This window comes from Sciurus vulgaris (assembly GCF_902686455.1).
Source record: "Sciurus vulgaris genome assembly, chromosome: 15".
NCBI classification, from domain to species: Eukaryota; Metazoa; Chordata; class Mammalia; order Rodentia; family Sciuridae; genus Sciurus; species Sciurus vulgaris.
In genome coordinates, this window is record NC_136476.1 from 35916231 (window position 1) to 35939943 (window position 23713).

The 23713-nt window shown below is 30.8% G+C and overlaps 1 protein-coding gene across 15 annotated transcripts in view; it reads left to right on the forward strand.

Moving 5' to 3' along the window:
• Positions 1 to 23713, forward strand: part of CNTLN (centlein) — a 376749-nt gene that overhangs the window by 181676 nt on the left and 171360 nt on the right. For 12 of the 15 annotated variants that reach the window (XR_013759643.1, XM_079113162.1, XM_079113161.1 and 9 more), the window contains 2 exons: positions 14462 to 14638; positions 16399 to 16524. Coding sequence is in view for 11 of the 15 variants with exons in the window: in XM_079113162.1 (XP_078969288.1) it covers positions 14462 to 14638; positions 16399 to 16524 (303 nt within the window). In the remaining 4 variants the exon portion in view is untranslated. Of the gene's footprint in view, positions 1 to 11246; positions 11424 to 14461; positions 14639 to 16398; positions 16525 to 23713 lie in introns of those variants that run through there. The other 3 variants (XR_013759642.1, XR_013759640.1, XR_013759641.1) reach the window with 3 other exon arrangements.

Below are 23713 nucleotides of genomic sequence, written 5' to 3' on the forward strand. Positions count from 1 at the left end.
TACCTATATGCTACTCCCTAATCCTGTCTTTTGTCCCCTACAGATAAATTACTCTTTTGAATTTTGTGTTTATTAATTTCTGCCTATTAACCTTGTATTTATTTAAACATTCAAAATAGCATTATCTATGTATATTTTGCTGTGTGACTAGAGTTTTTTTTTTTTTAATCATTTTTGTGTTCAATGTCCCTGTAATTCTTTTTATGTTGTGTACATGTCTATTGTATGAGTAAACTACAATTTGTGGTATAGTATGGATATGTCCCCCCCTCCTTTTCCTATGTCGAAAGCCATTCCCTAATATGAGGGTATTTAGAGATGGGATATTTGGGTGGTGTTTGGAGATGGGGCAATGGGAACACTGCTACTCTGAATGAGATTGCAACAAGAGCCTGAGAAGGGCCACTCACCCCTTTTACAACGTGAGTTTTACAGCAGGACAGTGCCATCTTTGAGGTACAAAGTGAGCCCTTTACCAAATACCAGATCTACTGATACTTTTATCCTGAACGACTTTTTTTTTTTTTTTTTTTTTTTTTGTGGTACTGGGGATTGAACCAGGGTCTTGTGTTTATAGGGCAAGCACTCTACCAACTGAGCTATATTCCTAGCCCACTATGTTGAACCTTCTGAGTCTCTTGCTTTATGGGGAATAAATTGTTTTGTAAGATATTCAGTTTATAATGTTTTGTTAAATCAACCCAAATGGAACGATACTGTTTTAGTCAGCTATTTTACTACTGTGACTAGAAGATTTGACCAGAAAAATTTTAAAGGAGGAAAAGTTTATTTGGGGGCTCACAGTTTCAGAGATCTTAGTTCATAGAAGGCCGACACCATTTCTGGGGATTTGAGGTGAGGCTGAACATCAAGGTGAAAGTGTGTGGCAGAGGAAAGTGGTGTACATCATGATCAGAAGCAGAGAGAGACTCCATCCTCCAGATAAAAATATACACCCAAAGCCATGCCCCTGATTCCCACCTCCTCCAGCCATACCCTACCACTTCCTTTACCACTCATTTAATCCTTCTATCAGGGGATTAATTCACTGAATGGGTTAAGACTCTTAAACACTCAATCATTTCTCCCTTGAACCTTTTCACATTGCCTCACATGTGAACTTTTGGGGGATACCTCTCATCCAAACCATAACAAAGACTATTTATGCATTCCTCTTAACAATGAACTTTTTTGTGTGTTCTTTTTGCCATAGGAATTTTTAAGCACTGCTGACATGAACTTTCATACATGTCTGCTGACACATATGTGCAAGACATTTTCTAAGATTTATTGCTAAGGGTGAAATCACCCATCACTGATGTGCAAGTGTTTAAGACAACAAGAAATGACAAATTGTTGCAAAAGTGACCACTGGTCTCAAATTATAGACTTCTTATGTGCTGCCCTCTCTCTCCTCTCCCTCCCCTGTTCTTCTTTTCCTTCTTCTCCTTCTCCCTTTCTTTTTAAAATTTTTGGTACTAGGGTTTGAACTCAGGGCCTCACATATGCTAAGGCTGTGCTTTGCCACCATGCTGTATCCCAGTACCTGGTATGTTCTTAAAAGGGTAAAATGATATGTCATTCTGGCTTTATATTGTATTTCTTTGATTCCTAATGAACTTGAGCATTTTATATTTATGTGAAATATCTGTGCCTTGTGTCCATTTTTCAATTAAAATGTTTTTCTTTTTATTGAAATTCTTTATTTTGAATACTAGTATTTATCATTATATTCTTTAACATAATGTCAACTTCTGTTATATATAATCTCCAATATCTGTGCCTTAAAATAATTTACTTCTTACTTTTATGACAACCCAAAATGGCTATTACTTGGGCTTTCAATTTATAAGTTCCTTTCATCTTTTGGATTTGGTGCCTGAAACATGACTCCCATTGTGGTCCTTGGTCATTTTTATTCTACCCAACCAGAAATGGAAAAGAATATAGAGAAGACCCACTAAGAGGTTTTATTAATTACATCAAGAAGTAGCACATACTGATTTTACCAGCATGCCCATGTTCAGAACAGTTATTTTTCCACATAGAATGTAATTGCAAAGAAGATTGGGAAATATGTGCCCATTTCCTAAAGGAAGAAATGAGTATAAAGATCAGCCAGCACTTTGAGTTATCAGTTGTACAGGTTGCAGAGATCTTGTTTGTAGCTTTTTAAATTTTACTTATGCTATTTTGACTTTCCAAAAATGAAGTTATTAATTTTAATATAGATAAATTTCAACCTTTAAATTAGGGTATATTATATTTTGTTTAAAAAATCCTACCTTATTCTGATATCATAAAGAAATTTTCTTTTATTTTCATCTGAAGTATCATAGTTTTGACTTATACATGTAAGTCTTTAATCTGTGTGGGATTGGTTTTTGTGTTCTGTGTAAAAAGAAATTTTAACTTTTAAAAAAACCTGGATATTTGTTTGTCTAAGTACTATTTGTTGTGCAAATAATTACTTTTTCTCAGTAATACATAGTGCCAGATGTGATATTTGTTATTGCATGTATATATGGTTCATATTTGTGTAGGTTTATTTCTGGACCCTGTATTCATTTGTATTGGGTAATTTTTTTAAATCTTTGAGACATCAACCTTATGTATTATTGTAGCTTTATAATGCACCTTAATAACTGATTTGATAAGCATCCTCACCTTAGTACTTTTCAGTGGCATTTTGTATCTTGTTTACCATTTGTTCTTCAATGTAATATTGAAGAAATTGCCATCAGTTTACCTGCAAAACCTTTGCAGATTACTCTGAGCAGAACTGACATCTTTACTATTATAAGTCTTTTTTATCTATGAAATTCTTTGTCTCCTTAAATTTAGGTCTTCTCTAATGTATTTAAATAAAATTTTATAGTTTTATCTACAAAGTCTTACATATCTTTTTACTACTTTTGTCTCTTAGTAGCTGACATTTTTGTTGGCATTTTAATTACATGCATTTCTGTTACATTTTTTGTTTCTTTGTGTAGAATTACAGTTCAATTTTAAAAAATGTTTAGCATATATTTAGCCACTTTGCTAATATCTCCCTCTCGCTCTCTCTCTGTAAATTCACCTGGGTTTTCTATGTAGATATTTATATCTTTTGCAAATGAAGGCCATTTTGTTTCTTTCTTAAAATTCTAATTTTTTTTTTTTTTAACCAATTTCTATTTAGTTCATTAGACAAAAGTTGAGAGGAAGTAGTGAGTGGGTGTCCTTATGTTTTTCCTAATTTAAAGGGAATTCTGATATTTCATCATGGAGAACAATTATAATTAATTTCATATTAATAATCTTTTATCAGGTTAATGAGCTGATAAACTAATATCATGAATAGGTCATACATTTTATCAAATGTTTAATCTTTTTATTCTTGGGCATTCATACTTATACTGCTTTAGTTTTTTAAAAAAAATTTTATTAGTTACTTATTTATTTTTATGCAGGGCTGAGAATTGAACCCAGTGCCTCCCACATGCTAGGCAAGCACTCTATCACTGAGCCACAACAGCCCATGCTTTAGTTTTTTTTATTGATATTTTATTTGTTTTTTTAAGCTTGTGTTTATAAATAATATTGGTCTGTTACATTGCTTTCTTGGACTGTCTACCTGGTCTTGGTAAATATGCCTCATATAATAAGTTATTGGGTTAAAGAGAGAATTAGAAACCTGAAATATAAAACTGATGTAATTACTCAGAACACAGTGCAGAAACACATCATGATGGAAAATATAAAGAGCTGAGTGGACATGGAATAGAGAATGAGTGTTCAAACCATGTCAAATTGTAAACGGTAAAATGGAGTGTAGGAGGGTGACAGAATACTCTTTGTGTTTTTGTTTCTTTTCGAAATCTGCCTGGACATTTTGACATAAAATATACAAACACCTTCTCTGTTCTTGCTATTTTTTGTTTCTGTCTTTTAAAAGGTAATTCACAGCTAGCATTAAGAGTATGATTAATTCCATAAGAATTGACAGGAGTTAGGGCTCTTTTTGGTAACTCATATAAATAGGAACAAAAGGGATGATAAGATTAGTCCTAATGAATTCATGGCAGATGATGATGATGATGACAGGGCATTGTAATAGGAATAGAGAGATCTCTACCTAGTGCTGGGACCCTCTTTCAACCCCAGATGTTGGTGAAGACCTAAAGAATGTGTGGACTTAGACCCAAAGTAAAAAGAGTACCAACTAAATGGAAATGTGTATTCTGTATAATTAGAGTCATATAGTATATTTGTATCCTGCTTCCTTATAACATGATCTAACATATTTGAAGTCTTTTTTTTTTTTTTTTAACTACTTAATACTCTAGGAAAGGACCTTTTTTTGAACATAAACATTTCCCTACTCTGAGATCTTTAACTTATATTAGTTCTTTTTAATTTTTTTTCTATTTTCTCTGTTTCTTATTCCATGGTAAACATTTTTATTCATGTATTTATGTTCATCTTTGGTTGTTTCCTTAAGAAAAATTCTTTAAAGTTGTCAAAGACTATGAACCTAAGGTTTTTGAGTATTCCATGTTAAACAATATTCAAGTACATCAAGGTTGTATTGTTTCTTCTACAGTGTATGAGATTGCCCACTTGTCATACCTTTGCAAGTATTTATTATTTAAAATCAACATTTTGTTTTTCAAAACAATTTCATTCTTTTATTTTTCATCTCATTGTAAATTAGTGAGGTTTTTCACTTTTTTCATACAGTTTTTAAAAAAAAATTTGGTAAATGTTCTGTTAGTTTGTATTTTTATCCTGTTTGCTTACTGATACATATTACCTTTTAGATACATGTTAGGGCAATGAATTCTGCATAATGTTTATCACAGATATTTTCAGTTTGATTACTTGTAAAATTTTCTTGATCTTCTAGTTTCAATCCTAGAATAATCATTGAGAACTTTTTCCTGAATCCTTTTTCTTGAGTTCTTTCATGCATTAGCACATATTAACTTTATTGCCCTTTCTCCCTCTCTCTCTGGACTGTGAACTAGATGAGGGCAAGGAAAGTTGATGTCTTATCTGTTTTATTCCTACTGCTTTTTCTAGTAGTTGATATTCTAAGATCAGTGAGTGCTCTTTGAATGAAGACATGAAAAAAAAATGCATCCTGGTTCTAAAACTATTTAACTTATCTCATAATCACTAAGTATTCTTTGTAATAATTGGACTATGTAGGAAGTAGGAAGAATAGGATCAGCTTTTGAAAGGGATTATCTGTTTGTGAGAAATAGTTACATGTAGACTAAAATGTTCTGTTGTCTATTCTTTTTTGGGAGGAGAGGCATCCAGGGATTGAACCCAGGGGTGCTTAAACACTGGACCACATTTCCAGCCCTTTTATTTTTGATTTTGAGACAGGGCCTCAGCTAAGTTGCTGAGGCTGGCTTTGAATTTGCACTCCTCACTGGGATTACAGGTGTGCATCACTGTGCCTGTCCTGCTGTCTTTTCTTTAACAGTACTGGATTCAGTTTGTACAATTTTCCAAAAACCAAAGGAGAAAAAAAAAAAATGTCAGTGGTTGTAAACTTCGTTTTCTTTTGCCAATCAGAGGGGCTGGTGTTGCTGGTGACTATTTGTTATCAATTAAAGTCATTTAATTTCTACTTTGGCAGGGAGGAAATCAGATTACAATAGCATAACTAGGGCTCAGAATACTGATTAGTCTTGTCATATTGCAATTGAGAAATATACAAGAGTTAATAATTGGTTTGTTTTTATTTACTTTTTATGATTTTTACTTTATAATTTCTATTACACTTTTCTCATTTCAACATGGAAGAATATGAATCTTTTACATTAGGTACCTTTCTGTCACAGGATCAAAGTAATTTTGAATATATTAGAACAAGGTGTCATAAATAATGTGCTTTAAAATTATGCATTTCATTTTATTTCATATTTAATGAGTTTTGAAGTTATAAACTTTAAAAAAATTGACTTATTCTATAGCATTATTTTAAATGAAAACTGCTTTGTAATTTGTTACTTGTTTTAATTACATTTATTAACATTTTAAATTCTGATATATATGTAGACATGGCTACATAAATATATGGAAATTGGTTTCATGATAGTTTCAGATTTAATTAACAATAAAACAACAATAAAAATAATATGATTTTTAGCTTTGATAAATTGTTTTAGGATTTTTTTTTAGTTTTGATAAGTGGAGTTTTTTTAAGAAAAGAAATTGAAGTTATCTTTTATAAATCTTGAACTTTTTCAAAAGCTCTTTGTGCATTATATTTACAAAATTTGAACTAGTTATAACCACACAACTCCATTATCTTACATGAAAAATAAGTATAGCTGCCAATAGATATTCTGATATTTTAAACCTACTTCAAGTTTCAAGAACAAAACAGCCCAAGATATTAAAATCTAGATTTTTAGCATATATAATGGAAACTGCAACTCAACTTTAACTACTCTATAGTGGCATTTCTCTTGCCGCTATAATAAAACTTAAGAATGTTTAGTGATTTTTTTTCCCTACTATTATTCAAAATTACATTACCCTTACTGAAATCTGAATGGCTTTTAGTGGATTAATTAAACTGTAGCTGGTTTGCCATCTGGGTGCAGCTTGTTTAGCTGTCTTTACATGGAAAAATTTCTCATGGAATAAAGAGTATTTTTTTGTTACAATACAGCTGGTAAGGTTCACTTTCTAAAAACAAATAGTTTATGATTTTATATATCAGGTTTGTGATAGAATTCAATTTGTAAAATATAAAACCTATTAAAGCCATTCATTCTAAAGGTTATTTGAAATACAAGGTAAGATCTTTTAATATTCCATATAAATTTATAAAAAAGTGTGTTGTGTTTTGATAACTTGTGATATTAAGTAGAATCATAGGTTTAGACTAAATGTGAAAAAAATGGGAAAGAGGGAATTAACTAAATCTGATTTTTATGGCTCAAGTGGTTTCATTAAATTAGAGTGTTCTGTGTTGTTCATTAATGAACTTGTGCCATATGCTTTAACTGTTCTGGTCAATAGCTGATAAAGAAAGGCTTGTGGATTTGACTTTTTTTCATATAAAGCTGGATAAAAATATCCATGTGATGGGCTTTTATCAAAGGAGTTACTTTGAATTCAGTAACTACTACTGAGGCAATATGGCTCGCAATTTGCGACCCAAAGGTAGTCATACATTATTGGAATACAGCCTACTGCGCTTCACATTACACAGATGTGAAGGCCTGATTATAGCTGCTTCATAATTAACAGTGATCCGATTTGTTTTGTGGCATAAATGGTGCATGTGTAGAACATTAGCCATGGCACTCTCATTCAAATTCAACTCAAGGGCTCAGCGGCAGGCGGGTCACGAGCTTCAGGGAGTAGAAGCACAAGCTCCTCCATATGTTCTTGCTGCATCTTACTATGGCTATGAGTGCAAGTTAAGTTCCCCAAAGAACCTAATCGTGTTCTGTAATTACAGCGCGGCTTTCTGCTGGCTAGAAATGAGGGAGAAGCTAAAACACTCCCTCATCAGATAATTTGTAAATTACTTTACATGGCGGATGCCTAACTCAGTTGGTTTTCAACTGCTGAAATTATAAATAATTGTAACAGATGTGGCAATATGGCTGGCCTCCAATAAATGAGGCCCTTGATAATTTGGCCAACCCTTTGACAGGCCAATTTAATAAAATGTGAACAAAATCTTCTTGCTAATAATTTATCATCCTTTTTCCCAATAGAATAAATTTAATTACCCTAGCAGTTAACAAGGTCACACCCAGATGCCAAACTCGGCTACAGTTTTGATAATGCAATCAGGAATTGAGAGGTGATGACAGCGTTGTTGTTTTTTTCATTACCTGGCTGCACATAAACACAGGTGGCGTAGCTTTCTTGTCAGTTTTTAATAATTACAGGCTATTATGGAATGCATAGTTAGCAGATTGAAAACCACACTTTAGTGAATTTGTTTGAGTATGATTGAGGTTTTAATGTATAGAGATGATAATGCATAACAAGCATAGTCCCTTGCTTATACCACATTAGTGCACAAATTTTGATTTTTTTTTAAACTGGTGACATAAGTGTTAAGTGTTTAAAAAACTTTAAGAGTATGTATTATAATAAGTAATGGATTGTACCCAAAAGTCATAGGGAAATTTAATTCTTGAATCTAGAATTCATTTTAGGATACTATTAGCATAGATTTTAAATAATTCAGATTAGCAAATTCTGGAAGAAGAGGATTATTTAACATATTGGAGAAAAACATGAATGTATTTCATTTTGCTATTTAAGGTAAAAAGTTATCTATAGGAAAATGAATATTTTCTTAGTTTTTAAATACATCCAGGATTAGCTTATTCTTCAGATTGAAATCTACAGCGGATGAATGTATTATGGAGCTAACGCTCTAAACACTCTTCTGCGACATATAAATATCACTAATTTTTGTCTGTGCAGTGCAATATTTACATACTGCAGAATAAATACTTAGCTTATGATTGCTCAGTTTTCCTAATAAAGATGCTGTTGTTATTCACTGGATTCAAGTTTAAGCAATAAAACATCCATGTATAACCTATTCAGTGTTACATTCTGTGTACTGTGTGAGGAGTTAAAGTTATGAAACTAATTTTCCCATTTATTTTGCTCTTCACTAACTTGACTGTACCACAGAAGTATTTAAATAAAAAGGGGAAGTTAAATTTGACTGACTATAGTTTTGAATTTTGCTGTAGATTTGGATGGTATTTATGAGAGACAGTATTGATATTTTAAGTTTTACCTACATAATTATTTTACTTTGTGATCTCTAAATGCAATCTGATGATAGTTGGGTTAAAAGTGAGTGGATAGAAGAAATATAAATATTTATGCTTTTGAAAAGAAAGTGCTAGATAAAATTGCTAGTATTAAACAACTCTCAATATAGTGGTCTTTCTAAGAGTGAGGTGTAAATTTAAACTGGTACACTAATTCATTTGTGAACTTTATGATAAGGCCATTTTAATCTATAATATCATGTTCATTATTTCCCCCCCTTTTCAAAAATATATGACTATTATTAAAGTCATCCATTTTCAAGTTATGGATGATTCAGCTAACAGTGTTTGTTTTATGAATTGGCAATATATGTGTTTTTGCTCTTCTAAAAGCAAAATGTCACGTTCCTGCGGAGATTCAGGTATTTCATAAGAAAGTCATATATATGACATATGAAATTATATATATGGTATATATAAAATATGATATAGAACATACAAATTTTATTCTGTAGTCTTTCAAAAGGATTTGTTTTTCAGTTATTCAAATTGTCAGTTTCTCTGATGTGTGTGTGTGTGTGTGTGTGTATTAGATATTTTAGAAGTATACAAACACTTTACACACACCTGCACTCACATATATACACACTTGAACTGTACTTGGTTTTTAGTGAAATATTCTATTAGGGAAACTTTCTTTTGTTTCTAAATAACATCCTTTAGAAATGTTTTTGTTTTGTGGTGGACTGCATTCTGTGTTGATATGTTTGGAATTTATAAATTTCTTAAGTGAAATAATGTGTGTGTAATGCTAGGAACTAAATACTTTTCACTAAATGCTAGTATGTTGAAGGAGTAATTACTTAAATATAGGAGGAAATAAGCATTTAATTAAAATTTACTAATAAGATAAAACAATTTAACATACTATTCTTTTTAATTATTATAGCTATGAGTCATATTTATATTTATCAAGCAATATTCAGTCATCTTCCACTGTAATACCATACACTGTTCATTAGGTTTAATGCAATAAGACTAGATATCATGTTTTAGGTAGTAATTGGCATAATACTTAATGGGTCCTCACCTACTTCTATATCTTTTATATGATCTTTTAATTAATGGGGAAATGTATAAAAATGTTATACAGGGACTGAGAATGCATGCTCAGCATCCCCCCCCAAAAGAAAGTTATGTATTAAGATGATTATTCCCTATCAGAGGCCTTTAGACACATACTCCACTGATCATTTCTTATCAAATTAACAATGATCTAGCACCATACCATTATATTTAAAAATGTAAACTAAAAAGGAACACAAGAGTTTTTAATATTAGAGAAAAATTTGTAAATTGTAATCATTAGCAAGAAAAGTTAGTTTTTTAAAATATGTTGTAGGATTTTAAGGGTAATAAAATGAACTTGTATAGAGAGGAGTATTGGGTAATTTGGTTTTGCTAGAGGTATAAACAACCCTTAAAAGAACAGAGATATACAAAAATATACATAGATCTATAGGAATAGATATATATCTTCATATGTATGTTATTTACACTTAAAAATTATATCTGTAATCCCAGTTATTGGGGAGGCAGAGTCAGGAGGATCACAAGTTCAAAGCCAGCTTCAACAGCTTAAATAGGCCCTAAGAAGCTTAGCAAGCTTCTGCCTCAAAATAAACAAAAAATTAAAAAATAAAAAAATGACTGGGAATGTGGTTTAGTGGTTAAGTGCCCCTGGCTTCAATCCATAGTATCAAATAAATATTAAAAATTTGTATATATATGTGTGTGTATATTAATGTGGATTAAGTTTTAAGAAGCAAGTTTTTCTTTTGTTTGTTTTAACCAAATAAGGTTGGAGCATTTCACAGTAGAGTAACCTGATAAATACTGCCTCAGTCAGGTGATCAAGGTCAATATTGACAGTCATAAATCACATTGATAAATATATGTCTGCTGTGGTTTGGTTATTGTCTTTCTCCACTGGACTCATGCGTTATAAGATTTGTCTCTAGTGTGGGGAAGTTAAGAAGTGGTAAGACCTTTTAAGAAGTGGGACCTAGTGAAATATAATTAAGTCATTGAGGGGACTGCCCTTGGATGGAATTGGTCTAGTTCTTGTGGAATCCCTTCAATTAGTTCATAAAAAGTGAGTTGTTAAAAAAAAAGCAACCTGGACTCCTCTCATGCTCTTGCTTGTCTTATCATGTGATCTTTCCTTCTCACATGTTCTTCCACCACGATGCCATCTGCTATGATTTCCTGTAGTCAAGGAGGCCCATTCCAAAATTGGTACTATATTGTTTGGACTTTCAGCTTCCAAAACTGAGTACTAAATAAAGCTCTTTTCTTTACAAAGTACCCATCTTCAGGTGTTTTGTTACAGCAATGGGAAATGAACTAATAAAGTACTTGTGATATCATGTGATGAAAATGATACTTTACCTCTATTATCTTCCTCCTTAAAACTCACATCCACAGTGTAATCATGAGAAAAACATCAGATTGCAAAGCAGAGGCATCCTACAAAATACTGTCAAGCTCATCAAAAATAAGGAAATTCTGAGAAACTGGTATTTCCAAGAGGAGCTCAAGGAGACATGACAACTAATAGTAATGAATTCTAGTTGAGATGCTGAAACAGAAAAAGAACATTAGGTAAAAACTAAGAAAATCTGAGTAGACTATGGACTCTAATTAATAATAATGTATGAATAAAGGTTAATTAATTATAACCAGTGTGCCATATATACTGATTTAAGATGGTAATAGTAGGGGAAACTGGGTGGGTAGAAGTGAAAGGTATAAGAGAACTCTAGTACTACCAGCTAAATTTTTCTGTACATGTAAAACTGTTGTAAAAATAGTCATTAATTTAAAAAAACAGGTTAGGGGACAAAAATTATAACGCTTGTTTCTTTTAAAGTTCCAAACTTATCTGTAGGAACTCGGAGTGATGATATTATGAAGAGAATTTAGTTTCTTTACTTCTACTGAAAATTTTACTGAGAACTTTTACCCATTTAATTTGTAGGAAAAACAAATATTTATACGTTGAAACACATTAAGTAACATGCTCACTGCAAAAAAAGTTAAATTCAGATAGGTATAAAATATAATTCACATACAATCATTCCATTTATTGAAATAACACTGTAATTTTAAGTTTTTTTTTTTTTTCCTGTGCAGGTTTGGTGCAATCTATATCTATATAGTATAATGACGCCTTTTCTACCTTGCTTTTCTCAATTTATCATGGATATCTTTCCATCTCTGCTCTCAGTAATTAGAATGCTAAGTCAAAGATGTACATTTTCATTAGCTATGATACATATTTCAAAACGTTTTTAGAAATTTGTATCAGATTATACTTCCATCACCATGTTTTCTAACTACAGATGTCAGAAATTGGGTCTAACCAACCTTTAAAGAATTGGGATTTCCCTTAGGAATCATAACTCCTTGATTCTCTTGAAAAATCAGTACATCTAGCAGTAGTGGGCCACATTCCTCTATGAAAACAGTTGACTGGAGTTAAAGTAAGAACTGCTAAAAATAGCCCCTTTATTCCTCAACAATAAGACGGAGTGTTGACACTTCCTTTTACTTATACTTTTTAAAAATGGTTGATTTTAGAAATTTACTTCTTGTGAATATATTTCTATCAAAAGTGATAAAAGAGAGAAAAGAAAATGGGAGCAATAGAAGTTACTTTGTGGAAATGAAGAATGTATTATGATTTAACATGTATAAATATCTGAAGGAATTAAAATACTATTATTTAAAAACAAATACAACCATATTATTTATTTCTACTCTTTCTGGTTCCTATGTGAATTTGAGTTATCATTACTTTCATAGTACTTTATGTTGCTTTGTGAATTTTGGAAGAATTCTACCTAAATATCCTTTATTTTTAGAAATATAAGTATCATTAATATTAATAGGAATAGCATTATAAATAAGTGTTGATTTCAGTGATAATGTGAATTGTTGGAACATTTAATCTATGCATGAATATTTTATTTATCATTGTAACTTCTCATTAAAATATTAATTATCTTATATTCTTAACTATAGTCTTGTAATTCATTGATGATTTAGGTAATTCATTTTGTAAAGAAACTAGATTGTTTATTGGACATGCCAGTAAACTAAAATTATGTTTCTTCTGTGTTAATCTAAATTTTTCTTTGACCTTCAACAAATGATACAGAATTTATTTAGCAAATGATGTTGGTATGTCTTTAGTTTTTTTATTTACGAAAACCTAGACAAGAGCAGGAAACTTTTGACATTGGTTAGCTTGGTAGTTCATCAAAGGAAGTATGTGTAGATGTCAAAATTTTGATTATAGACTAGCAGGAAAAATAAAAGAACAAAATTTGGACAGTATTTAAAAGTAGGGAGGAAATATACTGCAAAATAATTTAGTCTGACAGTAAGAAAAATGCTTTATGTATTTTAATGTTCCAAACAAGGTAATGGAGTAATCTAAGATAACAGTACAATAAAAACAATACTTTGAAGAAAATGTTTAATAGAGTCAAAGGATAAAGGCAGAAAAATAAACCAGGTTATGTAAATAGGAAAATAAAATGATATAAATTAAAGGCAGTCACCTCGTCTCAAATTATAGGTTATAATTATGAAACTTTTGCCTATCCCACCAAAGAAAGAAAATAATAGGCAAACTTGAAAGAAGACAACATTTATTCTTGTTGATACAAACCAACTTATTATACATGTTCCTTAGGAAAATCATTTAGGAAGTTGGAACTCTATTATTTTAAATGAAAATGTTTTCAGGGCTACTTGATCCATATTAATAATATTAAAAAGATCTGACATTCTTTTGTGAGTCAATCAATAAAAACTTTCTTTTCAGTATGATTCTGTATATTTTTGTAAAGGAAGTGTTTAATTTGAAATAGCATAGATGCATCATTTTTACTGTATCATATATATACAGTGGTAATGGTAGCAGTATATTAGCACAATCCTACTCATCATAAATAGATGTCCTACAAGGTTAATCTTGTGATTTCTTTTGTTAAAATTTGGGGCTTGTCATTATGACTTTATCTGACATAAATAAATTTCAAAAGAGAATGCTTAATAGAATATTGCCTTCTAAAATATCATGAGTTCTTGAGAAGTCATTATTAAACTATGATAGTTTTAAAAGCTAATTGGATTTACAATATTACTGGTTTCCTTTTTCCACCTTTGTATTCTGTGCTATTATATGACTTTATCAGATGGTAGATTGAATAATTGGTGAGGAAATACATGTTTAATCATAAATTTGAGATGATGATTGTTACAGATGAATTTATGGATCATGTAGCTATGAGTTAAATTTTTTTCTCCTTCACATGTATATGATAGTGTTGTTCATGAAAATATTTATATAGACTCTTGATTATTTTATTGAAAAATGGCATTCTACTAGAATAATAATGTTTAGCTATTTATAGTTCCCTTTTTAAAAAAATGTTTGGTCCTAGAGCCTGAACCCAGGCCCCTGTGCGTGCTAATCATGTGTTCTACCACTGAACTATGTCCCCAGCCTCTTATAGTTCATAGTTCATTGTTATAATGAAAAATTTCCCTGAATATTTATGATTTATATTTGTAAATGTGATAATATATAAACCTATACATGTATTTATACATGCAATTTTTTTTAATAGTCATCTCAACAGCCATCATTATCAAGCTTGGAAACATTAATGGTCTCACAGAAGTCTGAAATTGAGTTTTTACAGGAAAAACTGAAAATAGCAAACAAAAAGCTGTCTGAGAACAGATCTACCAACAAGAGTTTCTCAGAGAAGAGCATCGTGACAAGTGCTGAAGGAAAACTTAAGGTAGAGACATTTTGTCATTTGTGAATTTATCAAGATGAGACTGGCTTAGCAAGAGATGAAGTTAAACAACTTACAAGATGTACTTCTCTGCTTACATTTCTGGAAATTTTAAACAAATATTACAAATTTTAAACAAATATTACATGTCAAATGTGTGATAAAATGCCTCTGAGGAGAAGGGAGTTCCCCTTTTCAAAAATGGGATACTACGTTCCTAAATTAATTAATTCAATACTAATATGTTATTAGTGTATCTGTTTTGCTATTAATATTATATTAAAAAGTCTTGATAAGTATCCCTCATCTGTTATATTCATCTGATTAAAAGTTTATTTTAATATTCATTTACTCATTTTTTTAACTTTAATTAAAAGAATAATATATCCAATATTTTTTCATTCTGATATTTACAGTATAATACATTTAGAATATAAATTAATAAATGTATTTTAATATTAATATGTACACTTATATATTTGTATTTAAAGGGTGGTAGTAGGGAAAATTAGCATATTTACATAGCATGCTTCATTAATATTTCAGCTTTTCATTTTTTTTTGCTATTCATTATGTATTTGTATTGTACTGCAAAAGATTATACGGAATGTGACCAATATAAAAATTCCATAATATCATATTGTAATTGTGGTATTTCTAGGTAAGTTGAAATAATGTTTCCCTAAACATAAGGAGATTTAGATAAATTTTATGCTTTATTTCATAAACATTAGAGGAAGAATATTTTTTATAAGTAAAAGACTGCTTTGAAGATAATTATTTTTGGTTCTTTCTATTTTTTCCTACCAGTAGAACAAACTATCAAAATAAAGGAAACATTTAAAATTAGACCAATGTTTCTCTAATTAGCACTCTTACTCTCTATAACATTATAAGTAGTTTTCAGAGGAATTAGTTTTATTCATTTACTAAAACATAACTGCATTATGTATTTCTTACCATTTTGAAGTAGTTTTGCAAGCTTTCTTTGAATGAAAGAAAATATTGCTAAAATTGAAATATATCATTATAGAGCCTAATTTGACTTCTTGCTGAATTGCTGAAGTTTAAAAATGTACTGCTTTGATTTTTTACTGTTTTTGATAAGAGGAGAGGTGTATTTTGAGGAAGATTTTCTTTCTTTTTTGTAAGGATGAATACTGTGTTGCCCAGCTTAATAGTTGCTTTCACATATTCCTTCTCCAGATTGGTATATGAAGCTGTACATAATATAAACACACATTTTTGTCTCTAGTTAGCCACATTATAGTTAATGACCATATGGTCATTATGGTATAAGATCTACTGTCTGTTGTATTTATATTCCTCAAGCATATTGTTCCTTCAACTTCACAGTGTGTTAAACTATTTCAAAGGGAAAAAAATCCTTTCCCTCTTGTTTCTGGTTGTCCTATCAAGTGTAACCTTGGACCCTTATAGAGCAATTAGACCAGCCTCTATCCCCTCCTTTGTAATGAGGTTTCTTGCATTTCTGAGTCTATAACCCTTTAGTCTTCCCTAATGGGACATCATTATTCTGAAAGAAACAATGTAAATGTAAATGAATATTCTCATTAACGAGTCACAGAGAAACCTTTAGCGGTAGCACTGTGGTAATTCCGCTTGTTATTTCTCTGTATTCCATGCAGGATTTTTTTTATAATTCATTATTAGTATTCAAAATTACTGGTTCTTTAATTTTGCATGTCTTTCATAATCCGATGTTTCAACTAGTTCAACCATGTCCTTGTTTTATTCTCGAGGAACCACCTGTGAAACGTTCAAGGTCTTTGTCCCCAAAGAGCTCTTTCATAGACTCAGAGGAGCTGAGGAAGCTGAGAAGAGCTGAAAGAAAGATTGAAAACTTAGAGAAGGCCCTACAACTAAAGGTGAAAATTAAATCATATCTTTAATAATAACCATGCAAAGATAAAACTATACCAAAGTAAACAAACATTTCACAAATTACTGCTTATCATTTTTCTTTCCTGAATTTAATTACTTGTATAAAAGCATGGAATCAGCTGGTCTTGATTTTAAATTTTCTGAGGATCATAAAATAATAGAAAAACATTTGTCACTTGAAAAATAAATATTCAGTACTTTCAAATTATTTTGGTTTAAACTATGGATTAAATTTCTTATTGTTTCTCAAAGACAAAAATGAAGAACTATAACAAGTAGAAAAGACTTTCTTATTCTTTATATATGATAAATGTCTGAAAATAAAAGTGAGTTAAAAATCATATTAACAGGCTGGGCATGGCAGTGCATGCCTCTAAACTCAGTAGGCTAAGGCAGGAGAATTGAGAGTTCAAGGTCAATCTGGGCAATTTAGTAAGATCCCATCTCAAAAAATAAAACCAAACCATTCAAATTAGCTATTACAGTTAAGTTACCCTTTGTATGAAAATTACATATTCAAAGTGGCAAAAAAATTTTCCTATTTTTTCTACATTTCAACTGAATTTGTCTCAGAACATGTGACATTTGAGCACTCATAAGTCCTAAGAAGCCTATACCTTATTGGTTTGTCTTTAGGAGCTTATACTTCGTGATTGTACTTTGTGAATTCACTTCAACAGAGGAAGTCATTCATGCATATTAAACCGGTTTTTATGTGACTACATTGAGAGTTTGTTTGGTTTTTTATTTATTTTTTTAGTGCCAGGAATTGAACCCAGGGCCTCACACATGCTAGGCAAAGGCTCTATCACAGAACTATACTTTAACTCCTCAAAGACTTTTATTTTTTCTCTGACTTCAGTATGGCAGACTTCATTTGAAGATACCCTATTTGAGTTTCAGTCATATAATTGATTCTCAATAGTTTTATGTCATTCTATGTCAAGTCCAATGCTTTATGCATGATTAGATATATATACTTTACATACACACACACACACACACACACACACACACACACACACTCTCAACTAGTGTTAGGGCCCAAACCCAGGGACTTGTGCATATATACACCAATGGTATATATATGTGTGTATATGTATGTATGTATAATATAATATACATTTGTGTATACACACACACATGTATGTGTATAAATATATATATGTATATATATATAATTTACTGGAGGAATTGGCTCATAATTATGGAGGCCAAGAAATCCATGATATGTAGTTGTGAAGCTGGAGATCGAAGACAGCCTATGATTTAGTTCCAGAGTGAGACTATAGAAACAGGAAAATTGATAGTGTAAGTTCAGGTCCAAGTACAAGTTTCAGAATGGGTTCAAAGGCAAGAGATGACCAGAGTCCCAGCTCAAAAATAGTTGCCTAGACAGAATCAAATTGTTTTTTCACTCAGTTTTTATTCTATTTGGTCTTTCAACCAAATGCCCTGACTATTGGGAAGGGCAGTCTGCTTTACTCAGTGTATTATTCTATTTTTTGTTGCTAATAGCCAATACCAGAGACTGGGTAAATTATGAAGAAACCAGATGTGATTTGTCTCAGTTCTTAAGTGAAGCTTGAGGAGACATGTCTGATGATAACTTTCTTGATGGTAGAGTTCTGAGGTATTCAGGGCATTATCTGGCAGGAGACAGGAAGTGCATGTGTACATATCTCTTCTGCTTTTTCTCCCTCTTCTTACAAAGCCACTAGGATTCAGTCACAGAGGTTCCATCCTAATGATCTTATCTAGTCTTAAGCACCTTCCAAAGGTTCTCCCTATAAGCACCATAGATTGTTTATACCTTCTTAATATCACACAGTGAGCACACTCAAACCATAGCATTCAGTATACTGATTAAAATATTATTCTCATTCAGAAAGACCTAGAAATTCTGTTTTAACCAAGTATGTGGGCAGTCAAATTGACAAATTAACCATCACATATCCATTCAATAGTAGAGAATCTTCAACTATTTGTTCCCAGAGATCTGTAAGTCCCTTATTTTGACAGTCAGTGGTAGAGCAATTCAATAACATTTTAGATCTAATCTCTTATATTCCATCTCTTGAATTCCTTGTTTCAAAACAGAGTCTTAAAAGGATTATATGATTTATTTCCTCCTTCTTTTTTTTTCCCTGACCTCAGCTTTCTGGGGGGAAGCCTCAATTTTATTTTTAAAGTTCTTTTTCTTCACAAAACTTTTTTTAATAGTTTACCTATATTCATACTTTAAGTCAATAATTAGGAGTTTCAAATTCATATCATTGCAAATTTGCAAAATTAGGCAAAACTGGAGCTTTTTTTGTACTTTCTCATTTAGTGAATTTTTTTATTTTAAAGGAGAGAAACATACTATAATCAAGGTCACTTAGGAAAAGAAGTTGATAAACAAAATCTTTATAGTAAAACAATTTCAAGGAGAACAGACTGAAAGTAACTTTTTAATTAATAGATTAATGTTGGTCTAGAAAGGGTAATTATATTAAATAAAGCTAGAAGAACTCACTTTATAATCTCCTTATTAATCTGTTTTAACAATATTTTCATTACTCAATTGCATGTAAAACAAGGTAAAATAATAATTAATATTTGTGCTGGGGGTGTAGTTCAGTGGTAGAACACATATTTAGCATACATAAGGCCGTGGACTCCATCCTTGGCACCACACACACAAAATAATAATGTGTCTGTGTTAGTTTCGTAGTGTTCTGTAAACAAGTACCACAAATTGGGCAGCTTAGAACAATTGAAATTTATTATCTCATGGTTCTGGAAGCTAGAAAAGTCCAAAATCAAGGTGTCAGAAGAACTGGTTTCCTCAGAGGTCTGTGAGGGAGAATCAGTTTCATTCTTCTCTTAGCTTTTGGTAATCTTAGATTTTCTCTGGTTTATAGATTATATTCTCCCTGTGTCTTCATATTATCTTCCCTCTCTGCATATCTCTCTGCCTGTCTCTAAGATTCCCTTTACTATAAGAGTATCAGTCAAATTGGATTAGTGCCCACTTAATGATGTATTTAAGTTGATTACCTCTGTAAAGACCCTGTGGCCAAATAAGATCAAGTTCTGAGGTATTGGGAGTTAGGATTCCAATATAACTATTTTTGTTGGAAGGGAGGCAGGGGAACACAATTCAACCCATAACGAGTATCTTTTGGATTTTAAAATACATTTATTGATTTTGGTTTTCATTTTGTTGTCCATCACCCACTTGTACATGTCGAATTTTTGTCATGGCCTTTGGTGTTTTATGGAATATTGCTCTGCCAGAAACTCTTGAGAATATGGTGGATAAAAATGGTCCTTGCTCAAATTATTATTGTAAATAATGGATTAAAAAGTTTCTTTTTTGTGATCTTAAACATATTAATACACATTATGAAGCTATAGAAAGGTATAGATGTCTTTTCCCAGATATACTTGGTTATATTATTATTATTAATATTTTCCAAAAGGCTGCTGTTTTTCCATGGAAGATATCATGAGAAATACTGAAGTAAAGACAAAAGACATATTCCAAGGCATTGTAGGCAGCTATAGGGTCCCAAGTTGATTACTTAGGTAGATTAAAAGGTGGAAGGGACAAATAGATTCCAGTAGCCCATGGAAAATCTATATATGCATTGATATGAAGCACTGTGTTATGTCAGCAGTAAATTATGTATATTAAATTATTCTAATGCTAGTTATTAATTTTCTACAAATATTAACAAGATGTTTTCTACAGATATCTTTCTCTGCTTACTTTTGTGACTAGGTATACATATTTTCAAGATGGGTGACCCATGTCATAATAAATAAGCTGATAGTATGGATGAAATTGAAATTATATTTTATAAAACTCCCACCCATAATCCTGATTTCATGAATGTAATGCTCTAGTAACTTACAAAATATAATTTGGAATCCTGTACTTTAGAGATTTATGAAATCCATACTATTTTTTAGATCATTGATGCCATGAAAATCCCTATTTAACTGATACTCTTGCATTTGGCAACATGATTCTATTAGCAGAATCATGCCATCTAAATGCCATCTAATAGCATTAATTTGGTTGAATAAATTTTACATATATTTTATTTTTCAGTGTTTTAATATACTTTGTACATTTTGCTGAAATTAAAAATTCATAGTGGAATCCTTGATATTAAAATTTTTAATTTTTTGTTCATTTCTCTAAAGCCTTATTCTTTAGAGAAGATCAAGTTACTACTTCATGAAGAGTTTATGGTCTTGATTCACCTCGTTCTCATGAAGGAAATTTTGAAGAAATCAGGTTAAGAATAATTTCTGTTCTTAGGAACTTAAAAACAGAATTTGAAAATACCTTTAAGGATAGCCAAGCAATACAGTTTTCCTATTTTTGTATTTCCTAATGTTTCAGTCTTCAGATTTGTTTGTACACAATATATAGCTATATTTTAGTTATATAATTACAGATTTCATAGGACATACTCAAATGTTTTATTGAATGATTTTATGAGTGGCTCTAATTCAGTGGCTGCCCATGGAATATCTTTGCGTGTGTCCCTTTAGGAAAATGTAGAAATTAGTTATGTAAAATGTATTTATCAGTCTTTACACTTGATTCTGTTATAAGGTCTTTGGTGGTAATATTTCCCAAATAAACTACTGTGGTTTTGATTTTGGCTGTTATATGTCAAAGGAGGTTTGGAGCATCATATTCAAACTACAGTCAGCCTGATTTTTTGTGAGAATGTTATAAAAAAATATTTTGGATATTCCTCCAAAGTATTTCTTCTGAGATAACCAACTTTTGATAGATGAGTTCGGCTAACATCTGTTTTTGTAGTATTAAAATTTGGAAATTTTTGTAAAATCTTATCATATTTACATTTTGTAAAATTTTAATATTTCTGAAATAGGACAAAGTCTGAATCTGTGACTCAAATTCCATCTTAAAAGAATTATTATATATTATATCTATTAATTTGAGTTATAAATAATCTCTTATTTTTAATAGTTTAGATCTTAATTTTATAAGAATTTTATAAATACCCTAGTGTTAGATAAAATAAATTAAGAGGCAAGTAAAATTAAAGCACAAAATTTGTAAAATTGTTTTCCTAAAATCAGTACTGAATGGAAAGTACTGCTTTTTTGAATTATCCTAGGAAACCCAAAGCTATTCAGTAATATTGAACAGTTTACCTATAGGAATCAGAAGTAGTAGGATTCAGTAATTTGTTTAGTTGTTATGCCTGCTACAGAACCTAGCACATCATAAGTGATATATGGATTTAGGAGATTTCTCTTGAGTCTTAATTTTTGCTTTAAATCATAATAAAGTTAGTTTGTATTTGAGAATTAGGGAAAACTTAGTAGAAATTCAGTGATTAATGGTAGCTAGGGTAGTACTGAAAAGTGCTGAAATCGTGACCATACCAATTAGAAATTCAGTTCATTTCATTAATTCAGCAGGAGATCAATCATTATGAAATTAATTGAGAATGTTTGGATGTCCCATTCTATTAATTTTCACTTCTTGGTCAAACTTAAATTTTCCACTTACTTAGCACTTCTAATGACATTTAACACAGAACTGAATGATCCCTATAACCTGGACTGATAAGCAATACTTTTAATGAAATTCATTGTAAAATGAAAGTTTATGAGCAAGGATTTTTATTTCATAAATAATTATTACAGCAAGCTATTATAAAAGTCTTTGATATAATCATTTTAGTTTAATTATGAATTTATTTAAAATTGTTTTGACATGAATCCTAATATGATCTGTAAATTTCTTTTGTTTTATTAAAAATTTCTAATTCATTGTGTTAAAATTCCAAATAAATCTTTTAGTCTTAAGGTATCCAGTAAACATAATTATATTACCTATGACAAGATAATAACATTATTGTTAGTTTTCTATGTGCCTACTTAGTTTTCTAAATTTTCCTATTTAGGATTTATTCACCTACTTAAGATTAGAAAGTTTTTAGTTCCATGAGTAAAGTGACATTTAGATTGTTTACTGAACTTAGTGTGAGAAATTCAGGTTCAAGTTTGAATCATTCTTTATGCCTTTGCTTCTAGTTTGAAGATGTAGAAAGAGAAACACACAGAATTTAAGTAGCTGTCCTGTCCCAGAGTAAAATTTATTGAGCAACAAGATTTGAACTACTATGAACACTTAACATTGTACATATAATAGGTTCTTCATCTGTGGTTCTTCAATTAAACAGAATTGGACTTAGTATCCTGAATTTTTCACTTTTACTTCATATATTAAACTATGCTACTTTTTAGTGAGTTTGCAGTAACTGTAATGCCCTGTCAGGTGATGTCATACTCATGCTTTTTCACCAAGCACTTCTGTTTCCATAGGGCATATGGTATGCTTCTTAGTCACATAAGACTCAAATATGTTCTAATAACTACCTAATAGAAGAATTCTGCTAGGAGCATATTCAAAGTAGAACAACAAAATGCCACACTGCTGAGACAGAGTTACAGTAAAATAAGGTAGGATCCATAAAGTAGTATTTCCCTATTCATATGGGACATAAATGGTCAAGGAAATAGTGAATTTTAAAGGAATAGTACCTTACTATTAATACCTGGGAAAAGGAAAATGAAAGAAGCTAATTTTAGCTTTGTGCCTCTCTAGGGCAGGCACAAGTGCCAGATCCTCAGCCTAATTAAGCCTTTTTTTTTTTTTTCTTTTCTATATTTTACAGGAAATAAAATTAAATTAATTTAAATAGTGTTCTAACAAGAGAAAACTCCAAGAATGGAATTCAGGTCTTCCTGGTTACCATAGGCTTCCCATCTCAAGTACCTTTTTCTTCTAGCAAATAAACATTCAAGTTCACTCATACAGAAATAGCAGTAGGTTTTTTAAATTATTGAAATTTTCACAGGGAATAAACTCTATTTATTTAGTTTACTTGAAGAAACACAAATCAAAAGTAATTCACAAGATATGAATACATCTTTTGGGGACTAAGAATGTGGCCTTTATGAGTTTGTTTATGGTCACATATAATGAAAATTTATCTCATGTACTATGTATTTAGAAGTAGTTGACTAATTATTTAAGCTATGTGTTGAGATAACAAAGTAGTGTTTGGACTGTCTATTGTATGACCTTAAGAGAACTAAGCCTTTTTTTCCACTTTCAGTTCTTCATGG